Source organism: Elephas maximus, chromosome 21 (genome assembly GCF_024166365.1).
Source record: "Elephas maximus indicus isolate mEleMax1 chromosome 21, mEleMax1 primary haplotype, whole genome shotgun sequence".
NCBI classification, from domain to species: Eukaryota; Metazoa; Chordata; class Mammalia; order Proboscidea; family Elephantidae; genus Elephas; species Elephas maximus.
This window is the reverse complement of record NC_064839.1, coordinates 54,456,518-54,474,486: the sequence shown is the minus strand read 5'-3', so window position 1 is coordinate 54,474,486 and position 17,969 is coordinate 54,456,518. Positions and strand designations below refer to the sequence as shown.

At 51.5% G+C, this 17,969-nt stretch overlaps 1 protein-coding gene across 12 annotated transcripts in view; it reads left to right on the top strand.

The window, feature by feature from the left end:
* ANKRD11 (ankyrin repeat domain containing 11) overlaps window positions 1–17,969 on the top strand; it is a 272,434-nt gene that overhangs the window by 247,519 nt on the left and 6,946 nt on the right. For 7 of the 12 annotated variants that reach the window (XM_049864064.1, XM_049864067.1, XM_049864068.1 and 4 more), the window contains 5 exons: window positions 6,637–6,807; window positions 7,013–7,216; window positions 8,522–8,664; window positions 10,629–10,776; window positions 11,319–17,956. In XM_049864064.1, coding sequence (XP_049720021.1) covers window positions 6,637–6,807; window positions 7,013–7,216; window positions 8,522–8,664; window positions 10,629–10,776; window positions 11,319–17,956 — 7,304 coding nt within the window. Of the gene's footprint in view, window positions 1–5,091; window positions 5,257–6,056; window positions 6,154–6,636; window positions 6,808–7,012; window positions 7,217–8,521; window positions 8,665–10,628; window positions 10,777–11,318; window positions 17,957–17,969 lie in introns of all 12 variants that reach the window. The other 5 variants (XM_049864076.1, XM_049864075.1, XM_049864074.1 and 2 more) reach the window with 5 other exon arrangements.

Here is a 17,969-nt window from a genome sequence, read left to right as displayed (position 1 = left end):
GCCCAAGACACGGAAGGGAGGTGGGGTGGCGGTTGGGTCGCTGTTCACCGTTGCCTGTAGCCTGAGTCAGTCGTGTGACATCCCTTTCTCATGCTCTGGTGTCCTGGTTACCACTACTGCGGTCAGATGCAAGTGTGGTCCTGCTGGAGATGCCACTGCCCTCTCTTGCACCTATGTGCATGTCTCCTTTACTTCTACAGCTACCCTATGCTCTCGGCCTGCCACTTGTCCACAGGGGACACCCAGATGTAGAGGTTGTAAGCCTACCTCCCCCCGCCCCCCCGCCCCAAGGCCCACAGAACAGTAGGGGCCAATGCTGGAAGGAGGCTTGAGAGCCATTCCAGCTTCTCTCCTCTTAGCTGGGAGAAGAACCCAGAGAGGTCGAGCACCTGCCACACGGCAAGTGAGGGGCAGGTCTGTGATTTTTTCCTCTCCTTTTGTTAAATGTTCAGTGATAGTAGTTGCAACAAAAAAAGAATAGACATAAATCGGGAAGTCAAAAGAAAAAGGCATAACTGCAGTCTAAGCATTAGACAACGACTCTTGCAGGGGATGGAGCTGGAGCTGTTGAACCCAGCCACAGCAGTGTTTATGCAGTAGTATGTCTCAGTAAGTCTGGGTCTTTGAGTCTCCGTTTTGCTGCACTTGAGGAATATGAGGCTAATGCAATTGTCCATGATATAGGCTTTGTAGTTCATGACTTGACGGTCAAGATTAGACCAACTGTCCAGTGTAGAAAGCACATTTTTTGAGGCCAAATAAAGCACAAAAAATTGGTTAACAAAGCAGCATTCACCAGTACCTCTACCACCCTGGGTAACAACTGGGTGAAACAACTTAATGTTGTGGTGTCCAAATTTGAGTTTTAACTGATATTGGCAGTAAACTTTGTTATTTTGAAATATTGCCATTAAAACACTCCTTTATAGAGCAGAATCTTTAGGATTTTGTGGTAGGATGTAGGAGTTACTGGTTTTCCTCTTTTGGCAATATAGTGGACTGTGTATCCTGAAACCCTCCTACTAGAAAAGCCTAGAGATTAGGAATGATAAATGACAAATAAACATACAGGTGTTCTTTAAACAATGAGCTGGGCTTCACAAGCCTTACTGGCAATGCCCTGGGGCCATTGTAGAGAGGCCAGTCCATCTCTTTGCTGGAGAAGCCTGGCTCTAAGGCCGTGTCAGTGGGGAACACTGGATGAGACCAGGGCCACAAGGCAGGACATGTGGGGCTGGAAGAAAGTGTCCCCCAGCCAAAGCACTTTGTCTTTTCTGGCAGGTGTTGAGGGAGCGTGAGGGGCTGTGAGGGGCCTCTCCAAAGAATTTTACCCCCAGGCCTGCCTTCCATAGGGCTGGCCTTTGGATCTGTACTTTAGGCTACTGGGAAAGCTACGCTAAAGAACTCAAAACACTCCCAGATCCTCTCTGGAGAGAGAGACCCTCAATCTGGCTTCTGGACTCCAAAACAGAACCCCAACACATGAGAGTCCAGTGAAGAGCCACAAAACACAAGGAAATGTGCCCCCCAGAAAGTCTGTAGAGCTGGAACCCCTGGGACTCGCCGATGGGGACGCTGAGGGAGGAGATACACACTGAGTAACATATCATAAAAGAGGGAATGAAAAGACAAGCAAGGAGCAAGAAGATCATGCACGTACTTTAAAAGGGCCAGTGGGACGTCTGTAGAGAGCATGCCAGCCACTGAGAAAGGGACAGTTGGACCATATATGGTTCATCAGACACAGTAGAGAGACATCAGTGACCTGGAGACACAGCTGAAGACATCGCCTAGACTGATGCAAGGAGGGGAGAGCATGGTGGGACTGAGCGTGGGGGGAGGGCTGGCACACACAACTCATCAGCGTCCCCAAAGGAGAGGAGAATTAGAGGGTGAGGAGGGAGAGTTTCCAGGAATTTATGAACAACATGGGCCCTCAAATCCAGGAAGTGCAGTGAATTTTGAGCAGGAGAAAATACATGCCCACCATAAGTCTCTGCCAGAAGTCACAGCACATATGGGGGGCATGAGGGTCTAAAAGTGTCCCAAGAGCCACATCTGAACAGCCTCGGTCTCCGTCAACGTGTGGCAAGTACTCATGGGATGAGGACTTAGAGTTTGCTGCTGTCAGAATACGCTGTAACTCAGAAAGGTGTAGCCGTGGGTTTAAAAGGTTTTTCTCTGATGGATAAAGTCTGAGTTCTGCCTGGAAGTAAAACTAAGGACAGAAGTAAACCATGGACTTAGGCTTCTGAAAACAAATGTCTCTGCTAGCTGCCTCAGCCACCGCCCTGGAAAGAGTGGGAAAGGGAGCGTGTTCCAGAAGGGCCTAGAAGGAGGGAGAGGCAGAGAAAGGTGGGAGGGAATTCCTCAGGGCACCTCCTTTAAGAAAGGGATGGCAGATATGACAGGAGGGGGAGTTGGGGGTTACTCTTAGTGCTGGAGAAGGAGGCCTCGGCCTGCAGAGGTGTTGGCCACAGTCCTGAGCTGTGGTATCCTGCCTGTTGGCCTAGAAGTGCTACAGCTCTTGTTTGCATATAATTGGGATATTTTGAAAACAGTAAGAATGAGGGGTGGCAGAAGAAAAAGGGGAAAGGAGCTTTTCTCTAAAGATCTGGAGGGAAGAACCAGCCTTGCCAGGAGTGCATGCCCAGTTCTGTCCAGCACATTCCCACACTGCTGCCAACTAATTGTCAAAGAGCCGCAGAGGTCTGCAACACCCCAGCTTTAGACCACAGATTGGAGGGGGCTGCCAGGTCCTGTTCAGCAATCCTGGTCTTGCTTCAGGGCCAGGCCTGCAGGGTAGCTTCCTGGCCCTCAAGGGGGGCCCGTTAGGCAGTGGTACCAGACCTTATAGAGGGGCTGCAGAGGCCGCAACCTCAGTGAGTGCAGCTGGGACCTTTCCAGATGCTGGCAGCTGCAGACGCCTTTTGAAGATGGTGTTTAGTAAAATGTTCTCTCTGAGCCCAGGGCAAGCCAAGTGAGAAGTCGGCTGTATCTGGGGATGGACCAAGAGCCACTGCAGCTCTGGTTGCTGTGTCGTTACTGGGAAGAGAGGAGGGAGCCAGGTGCATCTGCACATGACCCTGAGCCAACTGCAGGCAGCTATAAGTCACTGGTGGCTGGGGGAGGAGATTTACTCTAGTCTTTGCGTAAAGCTCAGTAGGAGGTAGAAGCAGAAGGGAGGGTTCAGCCACCAGGGACCTCGAAAAAAGGCTGAGGACAGGCTGTGGCCCTGCATCTCTCCCTGGGCCTAATAAGCCCACTGCAGGAGGAAGGGGCACTGTCCCCAGACTCAGCTGTGGACCCCATAGGGATTACAGGGCTCCAGGCTGTTTTTCCACAGCAGCTGCACCATTTTACACTACCAGCAGCAGTGCACAAGGATCCTAATTTCTCCACATCCTTGGCAACATTTTTGATCATCTTTTTTATTCTAGTCATCCTAGAGTGTGTGAAGTAGTATCTCATCGTGGTTTTGATTTGCAGTACCCTAGTCACTGAGTTGGAGTCGACTCAGTGGCAATGGGTTAGTGACTAATGATGTTGAACGTCTTTTCGTGTGCCAATAGGCCATTTATATATCTTCTTCGGAGAAATGTCTGTTTAAATCCTTTGTTCACTTTAAAATTGGGAAATTTTTTTGTCGTTGTTGAGTTGTAAAAGTTTTCTATATATTTTGGATTCTAAACCCTTATTAGATAGATGATTGCAAATATTTTCTCCCATTCTGTGAACTGTCTTTTCAGTTTCTTGATAGTGTTTCTTTGATGCACCAAATCAAAACCTGTTGCCGCCGAGTCAAGTCCAATTCATGGTAACCCCACGTGTACAAAAGTTTTCAAGTTCCATGAAGTCCAGTCTACCTATTGTTTTGTTGCTCGAGTTTTTGGTGTCATATATGAGAAGCCATTGCCAAGCCCAAGGTCATGAGTATTTACGTCTATGTTGTCTTCTAAGAATTTTATGGTTTTAGTTCCTACATTTATGTGCTTGATCCATTTTGTTATTTGTTGAGTTGTCATGTATGGTATGAGGTAGGAGTCCAGCTTCATTCTTTCGCATGTGGAGATCTAGTTGTCCTAGCACCATTTGTTGAAGAGACTGTTCTTTCCTAATTGAATGGTCTTGGCTAGAGCTGGCGGGTACCATAGAGTGGACCCTCAGTGATGTGGTTTTGCTCAACCAGGAGCTTTTCAATTAAATTCTGCAAAATTCAGCATTGGCACCAGCAGAGGGGTTGATATCCCCCACCCCACCCCCCGCTCACATAGCTATCAAGCAGCGATGCTGTTTCACAACCAGGGCCCACACACCCGTCTGTTTACTGGTGTTTGACTCTCTGTGATGGCATTTCGATATCCTTGACACTTTTTAATCCATGACACATGGACAGTCACACAACTCTTTCGTCATTCCTGTTGTAGAGTCCTCATCTCAAGACAGGTTAAACTAACATATACTCTACAGATAGTCGATGTAACTGATGTCACTGCTGGTACCCAGTGCCGGGTGTTGTGTTTCCACCTCAAATACCAGGTGTGGCCACTGTAGCACCACCAGACACACACACACCACTCACTGCACGATGCGCCTCAGGGCACGCATGCTCCTCGGCTACAAAAGAGCAGGAACAGGCAGAGAACAGAGGGTGAGTTTTGTCTCGGTGAGGGCTTGTTTGAAACTAACCTTCACAGAACAATTTTCATTTGTTTTTGGAAACCGTTACTGTCAAATACATGTGATGAGATACTGCAGATCTCTCCAGGGTGTCCACGGCTGTGCCTCATGCAGTGTGTGGGCAACACCCACTCTGGGAGGACTGGGGCAGAACATCCACGGCCATGCCTCACACACCGTGGGAGGACTGGGTCCTCTGTTAGGAGTGGAAGTGCTCATTAACCTTGCTTTAACTAGCCCGGAGGTGTCGCCCACAGCAGCATCTAGGGGCTGTGGGTGACTGTGCAGAATTCCCAGGTGCCGATGGTGGGAGTGGTTCAGGTTCTGTATTTTTAATTTAAATTTCAAAGTGAAATTTAAAAGGCAGTTTGGGGTGTTTCCACCTTATCTTGGTGTGCTTTTCAACCGCAGGAAAGCAGAGATGCCTGGGCCCTGCTGAGATGCTGCGCTGCCAGGGGCCTGGGGGCATCTAGCCTGGTGTGACGGCCGCGCATACACCCCAAGAGGCTGAGTGAGCGGGGTGCTGGATCTTGTCGGCGGCCAACCTGTCACCTGTGGAAGGGCAGCTTGTCCCAGGCAGGTCCTGGGAGTGCGCAGAGCACGGTGCAACCACAGTAGCTGGTTTGTGGGCCAGCTGGACTCTGACAACCATTTGTTACTGTTTCTATAACACAGTGCATCTCATAGCTCAACTGACTTCATCCAGAAAAGGGCATGTTATGTTGAGTGGAGCCACAGACCTCCCTCAGAAAGCATGTCATCTAACCTGTTGGTTCTTGTAGCACTTCAGAACTATGACCCAGAGCCTTGGGCTTTAGAAAAATACACTTCAGCCGCTGAGCCTTGGGAGGGAACTGTCACAAATCTGTAGGAATGGTCAGACTTTGGGGTAATAGTGGGCGTTGGTAACCTTACCTGGCACTGGAGGGGGAGGGCCGGGAGGTGCAAGGATGCAGAAGAGACAGTTTCTGCATTCAAGGAGATTAAAATACTGTTTGTAACCCTGACTGACACCTTGGGTGCTCGGCCATGTGACCTGGGTGGAATGGAGGCACAGACAGGACTGAGTCCATCTCTGTTCTTTTGTCAGACCTCTCTGTGCATGGGGCTGTGGGTGGGGGTGCAGGGCTCTGGATCCCTGTTTTCCATCAGCACGTGCCCCAGCCGTAACCAGCATGGGGGTTCATGGAGATCCGGGGTATCTTTTCTCTCCCCACGCCTGCCTCTATTCAGAGGAATGGCCCAGTGTATCAGCGTGCCTCGTCCCCGCTGGGCACTGTGTGCTGTCACGGTTCAGAGCAGCGGAGGGCATGCTCACTGGGAAGCAGCCGGGCTGCACTTTGCATCTCGTTAGTGCTCTGTGTTGATGCTTTTAGATGCCTCCAGTTCAGTCCATGTTGTGGCACTACCAGGCCGGTGCGCCCCTCCAAGCACCATGGCATGAAATGGAGGCTCCTAGAAGCAAGAAGAAAGGTATGGTACCGACGCGTGGGCCTTGATTTATTTATGTACTTTAAAACTATTTTTGTCATTTTATATTTGCACTGTTTGTTGGGGGGAGGAAGGGAGGTGCTGAATGTAATTCTAGACACATTTGTCTAGTTGATTGGAACCTGTTGTCATTGCCAACCCACTGCTGCCCAAGCCTGGCTTCTGTGTGTGGCCAAGGTCTAGCGGCTCAGGAGAGATTCCTGGAGTGGGGTGAATGGTTGGTGGAGACCAAGACTTAGCAGGATGTATTGGCTGGTAACAAAGTAGATTGTCTCACAGTTAATTGCTAAGAGAGGTGGCGACGGGGAGCATGAGTGCTTCTGGCTTGTTGTTTCTCCCTCTCAGTGGCCTTTCCTTTTGCTCTGTAAGCTGTCAGGGTGAGTGAAAGGTATTGTTGCTAGTGTTTCCTGAATGAGAGCACATGGCATGAACCCCCTCCCCTCTCTCCTCTCACCTGCCTCACAGAGAAGCAGGGCCCCGAGCGGAAGAGGATCAAGAAGGAGCCCGCTACGCGCAAGGCCGGTCTGCTGTTCGGCATGGGGCTCTCTGGGATCCGCGCTGGTTACCCCCTCTCCGAGCGTCAGCAGGTGGCCCTCCTCATGCAGATGACCGCTGAGGAGTCTGCCAACAGCCCAGGTGAGCTGGGCTATGTGGCCCTGGACAGGGAGAGGGCTGTGCTTGGGCCCAGGCTCAGCACAGCCCACAGGGGACAGTGAGCCTGAGGACAGCCCTAAGAGGCTTCCACATGGCCTCGTGACATGCTGTGCCCAGGTTTATGGTTCTTTCTGTTGCTTCCGACTCCCCTGCCGTGACGCTCTGCCCTGTCCCCCTTGGCCCACAGTAGATACAACACCAAAGCACCCCGCCCAGTCTGCAGTGTGTCAGAAGGGGACGCCTAACTCTGCCTCAAAAACCAAAGATAAAGTGAACAAGAGGAACGAGCGCGGGGAGACACGCCTGCACCGGGCCGCCATCCGGGGTGATGCCCGGCGAATCAAGGAGCTCATCAGTGAAGGTGCAGACGTCAACGTCAAGGACTTCGCAGGTACTGTTGCCTGCCCAGGGGAAACTGAGGCAAGCACGGAGTCCAGGGACAAGGGCAGCCAGCGAGCTTCCTGTTTGGAGTAGTTTCAGAAGTGCTGGGAAGCTGGTCTTCTCATATGCACGGTCTCTTCTGGACACCCTTCAGGGTCCTGGTACGCAGCAGCTGCGGGGCCAGGGTCAGCGGGTGGGCTGCAGTGCTGGGGTGTGCATCTGGCTGAGGCAACTTACTCCCAGGCTCTGGGTCGGGGAACACTTGGGGCTCAGTGTGGATGTGCTTGTGTGACTGTTCTGAGAAGGAAAAATTCATGTTTCTTGGGAAGTGTTTCAAAATAAGATCATTTTATTTTTCATTATTTTCAAGACAACTGGGACACTTCAAAGTCTTACTCTGTTGTGTTATGTAAAATCCCATTCCATGCAAGAAGGATTCATTTACTTGGCTTCCAGGGGCGTCTTGACTCTGGCATGTTGAAGAGGCGACCACATCATAAGCAGAGGGTGTCAGTCCCATTCCTTCCCATGCCTCATCCTCTTCAAGCAGACCACACACACATCCCTCACATGAGGGGACATCAGCTAGATGCCCCATGTAATTTGAAGCAGAAATGACCTGGTCTTTTTTATTTTTAAGATCCCATGATTGGAGTTCAGTGTAGCCTTTTTGCATGCGTACTTCCAAAGATCCCAAGTGTTGTCTCCAGAGAGGAAGGAAAGTAATACGGGTGAGGCAGTCTGTATGCAGCATCCTTCTAGACACTTCCCTTTGGTTGTCTGACCCACACCTAACTTAGCATCTTTTTGTTTCAAGAGCAATTTTCCTTAAATCAGGATTTTCCAAAGCATGAAACTTTGTTCCTATGGGTGAGGACTGTTTCACACTGACTTGGGCTCTGTCATGGACCACACTATGAGGACGAATGGGCCCCCAGGCAGGCACCCCTGTGAGGAGCCTGTGGCCCCAGCCAGTGAGCCTCTTCCAGTGGGGAGTCTGGTGGCAAGGCCATTCTAGCAGCCAGCTCTGCAGTCTTAGTGAGCGCCGTGTGCACCTGTGTCTGCTGCACGATGGAGGCTATAGCTACATGGTACTGTAGGGTTGTCCCACAGATCTCCTGATGACCAGCAACCTAGATGTTCACCTGGGTGAGCCGAGGTGCCAGAGTCAGGGCTCTGGGCAGGCTTGACTTTCCTTGACTATTAGCATTTCGGTGCAGGTGACACCTGACCAGCACCTGCTCCTTGTCATGTGCAGCTGTGGGAGTGTGCTCTCTGGGCTCAAGCAGCGTGCATCATGAGTGTCTGTTTCCAGGCTGGACAGCTCTGCATGAGGCCTGTAACCGTGGCTACTATGACGTTGCAAAGCAGCTGCTAGCAGCAGGTGCTGAGGTGAACACCAAAGGCCTAGACGATGACACGCCTCTGCACGACGCCGCCAACAACGGGCACTACAAGGTAGGATCCCTGTGGTGGTGCTCTCTCACCATAAAGCCTCTTGTAGCTCCCCATTCTCATGTTTGGTTTTTGCCTCCCCTGCCAAGGAGGAGTCCCTCTGGAGGGTGATGCAGGAAGTGCACGTGATACCCCCAATGCCTATTGTCCTGTTAGACATCAAGGGCAGTATGGCGAGGGCCAGGGACTCCTGACCTTACCACCAGGCCACTGTGGAGAGGGCCAAGTGTGGTGAGGGCAACAGTGCCAGTTGCTCACCATGTACCCATCTGCTGCCTTTGCGATGAGGTGCACAGCAGTCCCAGTCAGTTGACTGGAGCCTATCAGCACGAGGCCAGCCGGGAAGGAAGTGAGAGGTGGGCTCTGAGTCAAAGGAGACTCAAGACCAGGTGCGACCTATGGGACTTGAAATCCTAGTTCAAACCAACTGTAACAAAATTGGTGAAGTTTGAACATTGCTTGCGTATTTGATACTAAGTAATTCCTGTTAATTTTTTAGGTAAGATAATGGCATTGTGGTTTTTTTAAGGGCCCTTTTAGAGATATGTTCTGAAATATTTTCGTGAAATGATATGGTACCTGGGGTTGGGGGGAGTGGTGCACAGGTTTTTTGCTGAAGTAAGACAGAGCTGGGGTGAGTGACGGAGCTGGTCCCCAGAGGAACATGGAAAACAGGGGTCATTATTTAAATCTGTATGCTTTCATATGTTTTTAAACTTTCTATTATGGAAGATGTCAAAGACTGTGGAAACGTGATATAGTCAGCAAAATAACAGACCCCGAAGATATCCACATCCTAATCCTCAGACCTGTGAATATGTGGCTTCACATGGCAAAAAGTACTGTGCAGCCGTGTTGAGTTAAGGACTTTGAGATGGTGAGCCCCCTATATATTCACAAGGGTCCTTAAAAGTGGAGGTCTCCCAGCTGGGTCAGAGTGATGAGACGGGAGGAAGAGCCACACACCAAGGACACCTGCGCAGGTCTCTAGAAGCTGGGATGGCCCTCGGCAGACAGCCAGCAGGAGCTGGGGAGCTCAGTCTTATAGTTGGCATCAACCCGAAGGAACGGGAAATGGACCCACCTTGAGGCCTCCAGAAAGGAATGCAGCCCTGCTGACAAAATGATTTTAGGACTTCTGACCTCAAGGTCTGAGAAACAACAAATATGTGTTGTTGAAGCCACTAAGTCTGTGGTCGTCTGTGACAGCAGCCATAGGAAACTGCTACTTGTGGACAGCTCTGCACTGATCACACAGTGCAGCCCGTAATCTCCTGATGAAGAGCCTGTGAGTGAGGAGGGTTTACGTTGATCTTTACTGAGATTACTTTAATGCTCCAATCTCAGACTGGAGTAATGGACTGAGGTGAGGCCGAATTCCCATTTGTACCTGAGGTCACTAAATGAACAGCTGAATAGAGCTGTTAAGATGTCACCTTGAATCTTTGTCCTTCATGACCATCCTTATCTGAGTAAAACCAATGAGGAAGAGGCGATTTTCCTTCCTGTGTAAGCAAAAATGGAAAATATACCTGTGTTGGAGACATGCTGCCTTTGTCTCCTCTGTTCCACACCGCCTCCCCCACCCAAACTGCTAGACCCTGCCATCTCCTCATAGGACTCGGTGCCAGTGGCAAGGTCACATGGCGTGCTGCGGCTGCAGGAAAGCCTGTGTGAGATGACCCCTCCCAGTAAGGTGGGCGGCTCCGCTGTGAGGAAGACACAGGCTAAGAACATGTGGAAGGATAAGAGGACTTACAAGAAGCTGGGACTGTTTTTCCTGGAAGGGACCAGGAGGGCCAGAAGCCTGGATATCCCACACACAGATGAGGAGCTGGCTGAACACACCACACAGAGGCTGGCCCCTGGGGACAGCAGGTCCCTCAGTGGGTTGCAGTTTAACACATATAGGATAGAGTAGTTGATGTTTCTCAGAATTTCCTAACAAGGCTATTACCATTCTACAGGTAGTGAAATTGTTGTTACGGTATGGAGGTAATCCTCAGCAAAGCAACAGGAAAGGCGAGACGCCTTTGAAAGTCGCCAATTCCCCGACAATGGTGAACCTCCTGCTGGGCAAGGGCACGTACACCTCCAGCGAAGAAAGCTCCACTGGTGAGGCACTGGGCAGGGGTGGGTGGGTTTGAGGCACAGGTGTATGTGTGACAGTGCAGGCTAGGGAGGTGGGAGCAGGGAGCAGGGCTGTGTGATGCACCAAAGCAGTGGAGGTTCCTTTACCGGAGTGACACTAGCAGCAACCTAGTGTGTCCATGAGGTCCTGCACCGTCTCACCCAGGGTCTCCTGGTCCTCCCCGTATGCCTGCTGCTGATGGAATCTCTGGGCTGTGCGAGCATTCAGCCCAGGGAGTTCATTCCCAGGCAACCCACAGGTCTTACTCTCACGATGCCTGTCCTGTCCTGGTGTATCTTTGAGCAAAGCTCTCTTTGATTTTCCTTCTGACAGTGGTTGGCCTTGGACTTAAAATAAATCAAGTTTATTGCTTCTCCAGAGGCCAAGACCAGAGGGGCGTGGGAGGCTGGCCCCACTGGCCCCTGGAGGGATTGCATATGGAGCAGAATTTCCACAGGCCCTCTGTGTCTGGGAGTGGGAACATTGTTCTGAGCCTGCCTTCTGACACCTTTCCCCCTCTCCCCAGCAGAGAGCTCTGAGGAGGAAGACGCCCCCTCGTTCGCACCTTCCAGTTCAGTGGATGGCAATAACACAGACTCTGAATTTGAAAAGGGCCTGAAGCACAAGGCCAAGAACCCAGAGCCCCAGAAAACAGTGACTCCCGTCAAAGACGAGTACGAGTTTGATGAGGACGATGAGCAAGACAGGGTCCCTCCTGTGGACGATAAGCACTTGTTAAAAAAGGATTACAGAAAAGAGACTAAGTCAAACAGTTTTATTTCTATACCCAAAATGGAAGTCAAAAGTTACACTAAAAACAACACAATTGCACCAAAGAAAGCCGCACATCGCATCTTGTCGGACACGTCAGACGAAGAGGAGGTAAGTGTCACCGTGGGGACAGGAGAAAAGCTGAGACTGTCAGCACACACAATACTGCCCAGTAATAAAACACGAGATTCTTCTAATTCCAAGCAGCAGAAAGAAAAAAATAAAGTGAAAAAGAAGCGAAAGAAAGAAACAAAAGGCAAAGAAGTTCGGTTTGGAAAAAGGAGTGACAAGTTCTGCTCCTCTGAGTCTGAGAGTGAGCCCCTGGGCAGTGACGAGGATGATGGCTCCGTTGGCAGCTCTGGCTGCACCAAAGGGTCCCCACTGGTGTTGAAGGACCCCTCCCTGTTTAGCTCGCTCTCTGCCTCCTCCACCTCCTCCCACGGGAGCACTGCCTCCCAGAAGCATAACCCCAACCACACAGACCAGCACTCCAAGCACTGGAGGACGGACAATTGGAAAACCATCTCCTCTCCTGCCTGGTCGGAGGTTAGCTCTTTGTCGGACTCCACAAGGACACGGCTGACGAGTGAGTCTGACTGCTCCTCAGAGGCCTCCAGCGTGGAGTCCCTGAAGCCTGTCAGGAAGAAGCGGGAGCATAGGAAAGCCAGTGGCCTGCAGGGCACGCTCTCTGAGAAGAAGAGTGCGTTCCACACCAGCGTGGATGGAGCCATCCCAAAGCTAGACAAGGAGGGGAAGGTTGTCAAAAAACACAAAACAAAACATAAACACAAAAACAAGGAGAAAGGACAGTGTTCAGTCAGCCAGGAACTTAAACTGAAAAGTTTCACTTATGAATATGAGGACTCAAAGCAAAAGCCCGACAAGGCCATACTCCTAGACAATGATATTCCCACTGAAAACAAGCTAAAGGCGTTAAAGCATGACCGAGACCATTTCAAGAAAGAAGAGAAACTTAGCAAAGTGAAGTCAGAAGAAAAAGAGTGGTTATTTAAAGATGAGCTAATAAAGGTCTCCAAAGATGAGAAATCACTCAAGAGAATCAAAGACCTGAGTAAAGACATCACTAAATGTTTCCGAGAAGAGAAAGACCGCGTGAACAAGTCAGAAAAGGAGAAAGTGATGAAGGAGAAGTCTCCAAAGGAGGAGAAGCTGAGGCTATACAAAGAGGAAAGAAAGAAAAAGTCAAAAGACAGGCCCTCAAAACTAGAGAAAAAGAATGATTTAAAAGAGGACAAAACGTCAAAAGAGAAGGAGAAAACTTTCAAAGAAGACAAACTCAAAAAAGAAAAAGTTTATAGGGAAGATTCTGCTTTTGACGAGTATTGTAACAAAAATCAGTTCCTGGAGAACGAAGACAGCAAGTTCAGCCTCTCTGATGACCAGCAGGAACGGTGGTTTTCTGACTTGTCCGATTCATCCTTTGACTTCAAAGGGGAGGATAGCTGGGATTCTCCAGTGCCTGACTACCGGGAGATGAAGAGCGACTCTGTGGCCAAGCTCATCCTGGAGACGGTGAGAGAGGACTCGAAGGAGAAGAGGCGGGACAACAAGAGCAGGGAGAAGAGAGACCACAGCGAGAGACGCAGCGACAGAGATGCTTTCTTTAGAAAGAAAGACAGGGACTATCTGGATAAAAATGCTGAAAAAAGAAAAGACCAAACTGAAAAACATAAAAGCGTCCCCAGCTATCTGTCAGAGAAGGATAAGAAGAGGAAAGAGTCTGTGGATGGAGCCAAAGAGCGGAAAGACAAGGACCTGAGCGACGTCTGCAGGGACAGAAAGGACTCCTTCGAGAGCGCCAAGGAAAGGAAAGAAGTCAGAGCTAAGCCGGAGGAGGCCTACAGAGAGGGCCTTAAAGAGTTCAGCTGTGACAGTTTTTTCAAAGACAAGTCTGACTCTGACTTTGTGAAAAGTCTGGAGTCTTGGGAAAGGCATCATTCAGTGAAAGAAAAAGACAAGAAGGATGGCATTGATAAGGAAAAGAAAGAGAAAATAAAATCAGAAAAATATAAAGACAAGTCCAGTGACAAAGACAAGAATGAAAAATCTATCCTTGAAAAGAGTCAGAAGGACAAAGAATTTGATAAATGTTTTAAGGAGAAAAAAGAAATTAAGGAAAAACATAAAGATATACATAGCAAAGACAAAGAAAGAAAAACTTCTCTTGATCAAGTTAAAGAAAAAAAGGAGAAGACTTACCCTGGAATTCTCTCAGAAGACTTCTCTGAAAAAAAAGATGAAAAAAAGGGTAAAGATAAAAGTTGGTATATTGCAGACATATTCACAGACGAAAGTGAAGATGAAAAAGACACATACGCTGCCAGTGGGTTCAAACTCGGGGAGGCTGGGGAAGGGCAGAGGGCAGAGGGCCCACAGGACAGGGAGGAGGGGAAGGAGCCCTACCCCTCAGAAAAGCACCGGAAGTACTCCTCTGATAAACAGCACTCAGAGAAGCAGAAAGATAAAGAATCCAAGGACAAGAAAAAGGACAAAGGAGTCACTGAAGGAGGGAAAGACAGAAAAGAAAAAATCTTTGAAAAACACAAAGAGAAGAAGGATAAAGAGTCCACAGAAAAGTACAAGGACAGGAAAGACAGAACTTCAGTTGACTCTACTCAAGAAAAGAAAAATAAAAAACTCCCTGAGAAGGTTGAAAAGAAGCACTTGGTAGAAGACAAGGCGAAAAGCCGGCACAAAGAGAAATCTGACAAGGAACATTCCAAAGAAAGGAAGTCTTCAAAAAGTGCCGAGATGGAAAAAAGTTTATTGGAAAAGTTGGAAGAAGAAGCTCTGCATGAGTACAGAGAAGACTCCAATGATAAAATTAGTGAGATCTCATCCGACAGCTTCACTGACAGAGGGCAGGACCCTGGGCCAACTGCCCTGCTGGAGGTGTCGTTCACAGAGCCTCCTGAGGAGAAGGCCAGGGAGGGCTCTTGCCTGCAGGAGAAGCTGAAGGAGAGACACAGACACTCCTCATCCTCATCAAAGAAAAGCCACGACCGAGAGAGGGGGAAGAAAGAAAAGGCCGAGAAGAAAGACCGTGAGGACTATAAGGAGGTGGGCAGTAGAAAGGACTCCAACCAGTATGAAAAAGACTTCCTGGATGGGGACACTTACGGCATTTCCTATAATACAAAAGCCGATATAGAAGATGAGTTAGAGAAAACCATTGAATTGTTTTCTACTGAAAAGAAAGATAAAAATGATTCTGAAAGAGAACCTTCCAAGAAAATAGAAAAAGAACTAAAGCCTTTTGGGTCCAGTGCCATCAGCATCCTGAAAGAGAAGAAGAAGAGAGAGAAGCACAGGGAGAAGTGGAGAGATGAAAAGGAGAAGCACCGAGAAAAGCATCCGGATGGCTTCCTGAGGCACCACAAGGACGAGCCAAAGCCTGGAGCCAAAGACAAGGACAACCCCCCGAACTCTAATTTTAAAGACAAATCCAAGGAGGATACCCTGAGACTCGGAGAAGCCAAGCCAAAGGAGAAGTTCAAGGAGAGTCAGGAGAAGGGCGACTTGGCAAAGATCAGCAATGGGAACGAGAAGCTGCCGCCATCCAGAGACCCCAGCAGGAAAGACCACCGGCCCCGAGAAAAGTTGCTGGTAGATGGTGACCTGATGATGACGAGCTTCGAGAGGATGCTCTCACAGAAGGACTTGGAGATTGAGGAGCGCCACAAGAGGCACAAGGAGAGGATGAAGCAGATGGAGAAGATGAGGCACAGGTCTGGGGACCCAAAGCTCAAAGACAAGACCAAGTCAGCAGAGGACATGCGCAAGAAGAGTCTGGAGCTCCCAACAAAAAAGCCATCGGGGCTGGATGTGCAGCTCAGAGACAAGAAGCTCAAGGACTCCATTGTGCTGGCTCCAACCCTACCCCCTGCCGACAGTAAAATGCTCCTGGGAGCGGGCTCAGAGCCCAAGGACTGGCTGGCGGGTCCCCAGATGAAAGAGGTCTTGCCAGCCTCCCCCAGGCCTGACCAGAGCCGGCCCACTGGAGTGCCCACTCCCACCTCTGTGGTCTCGTGCCCCAGCTATGAGGAGGTGATGCACACCCCCCGCACCCCATCCTGCAGCGCTGACGACTACTCCGACCTCATCTTCGACTGCACCGACTCCCACCACATGATGCCCATGCCTGTCAGCACGCCTGCCAGCGCCTGCTCCCCCTCCTTTTTTGACAGGTTCTCAACTGCCTCGAGTAGCCTTCCGGAGAACCCCAGTCAGACCCCAACGCGGACTCTGTCCACAAGCCTCTACCGCTCAGTGTCCGTGGACACGCGCAGGACCCCTGAGGAGGAGTTCAGTGTTGGGGACAAGCTCTTCCGGCAGCAGAGTGTCCCCGCCACCTCCAGCTATGACTCACCAGCACGGCACCTGCTAGAAGACAAGGCTCCTGCTCCCCCGGAGAAGTTCCCCTGCTTGTCTCCCGGGTACTACTCTCCAGACTATGGGGTCCCTTCGCCCAAAGGGGAGGCTCTGCACTGTGCTCCTGCAGCCGTGGTTAACGCCACACCGTCCCCGGAGGGCGTCTTCTCAAGTTTACAAGCCAAGTCCTCGCCTTCCCATAGGGACGAGCTGGTAGCCCCTTCCCTGGAAGGGACCCTGCCCCCTGACCTGGGCCTCCCTCTAGATGCCACAGAGGACCAGCAAGCCACGGCCGCCATTATCCCCCCAGAGCCCAGCTACCTGGAGGCTGCCGATGAGGGCCCATTCAGCACTGTTATCACGGAGGAGGACCCAGGCGAGTGGGCACATCCCGCTGCCTCCGAGCAGCCCCTCTCCTCCACCCTCGTCGGGGGTGTCCCCGAGAACCCCGTCAGCTGGCCCCCTGTTGGGGCAGACCTGCTGCTGAAGTCCCCACAGAGATTTCCAGAGTCCCCCAAACATTTCTGCCCCACGGAGCCCATGCATCCCACCACCCCCGTGCCCTTCATTGCTACAGAGCCCCCGTACCCAGTCTCTCCACTCACGTACCCGTTGTCAGTCCCCGAGCCAGGGCTCGAAGAGGTCAAGGAGGACGTGGTCGAAGCGGTCCCAGTGGAGGTCTCCCCGTCAGAGGAGCCAGCCCCATATGCCCCTCCCTCTGGGCTGCAGGCCTTCTTCAGTGACTGTAAGCCTCTTGCGGAGACAGCTCCTGATGCGCCCCCCGAGCCTGCGTGTGTGGCCGCCGCAACTCAGGTTGAGGCCCTGGGCCCTCTAGAAAATAACTACCTGGAAAACAACCCCAGTCTCTCTGCCCTGGGTCAGGAGGAGCCAGTCCCCTGGCCAGACCCCTTCCCAAACCCTGAAGATGACCTAGACCTGGGGCCGTTCTCACTGCCAGAACTTCCGCTTCAAACGAAAGACGTTTCAGATGTGGAGACAGAACCTATGGACGAGAGTCCTGTCATTCCCCCAGAGCAGGCACCTCCAGGGGCCCCCGTGGTTGTAAGTGGGGGGGATCTCCCCACATCAGCCACTGAGGAACAGCACCCAACACCCGACCAGGCATCCACAGAGCTCTCCACCGAGCCTGTGCCTGCAGACCAGCCCAAGGTGGAGGTACCTCTGGAAGCTGTGGTGCAAGCAGTGGACGTGTCACTAGAGAGGGCCCCTGAGGACCTGGGCCCCAGCCTGGTGCCTGCACCAGTCCCCACCGAGCTCCATGCAGCAGGAGGTGGGGACGAGGAGGCAGAGCCAGTGGACCCCCCAGTGGCACCCCACTCTGCCCCTGACAGTCCCCCTGCAGATGTCACAGCCCAGGCTCTCACTGCAGATGGGGCAGGCCTCCCCAACAGCGCTGGCCGTGCCCCTGCCCAGGCGGAAGTCCCCCCTGGCAGCATCCAGTCCGAAGGAGCAGATCCAGCCCCCAAGCCACCGGCTGAAGCCCCGAAGCCACCCCGAGTGGAGGAGATCCCACAGCGCATTACCAGGAACCGGGCACAGATGCTGGCCAACCAGAACAAGCAGGGCACGCCGCCCCCTGAGAAGGAGCTTCCACCTGCTGCCCCTGTCACCAGGGCCAAGGGTCGCGTCCCCGAGGACGAGGACGCCCAGGCCCAGCATCCTCGAAAGCGCCGCTTCCAGCGCTCTAGCCAGCAGCTGCAGCAGCAGATGAATACGTCAACACAGCAGACGCGGGAGATGATCCAGCAGACGCTGGCCGCCATCGTGGATGCCATCAAGCTGGACGCCATTGAGCCCTACCACAGCGACAGGGCTAACCCCTACTTCGAGTACCTACAGATCCGGAAGAAGATAGAGGAGAAGCGGAAGATCCTATGCTACATCACGCCGCAGGCCCCCCAGTGCTACGCCGAGTACGTCACGTACACGGGCTCCTACCTCCTGGACGGCAAGCCCCTCAGCAAGCTCCACATCCCAGTGGTGAGTCCTCCCA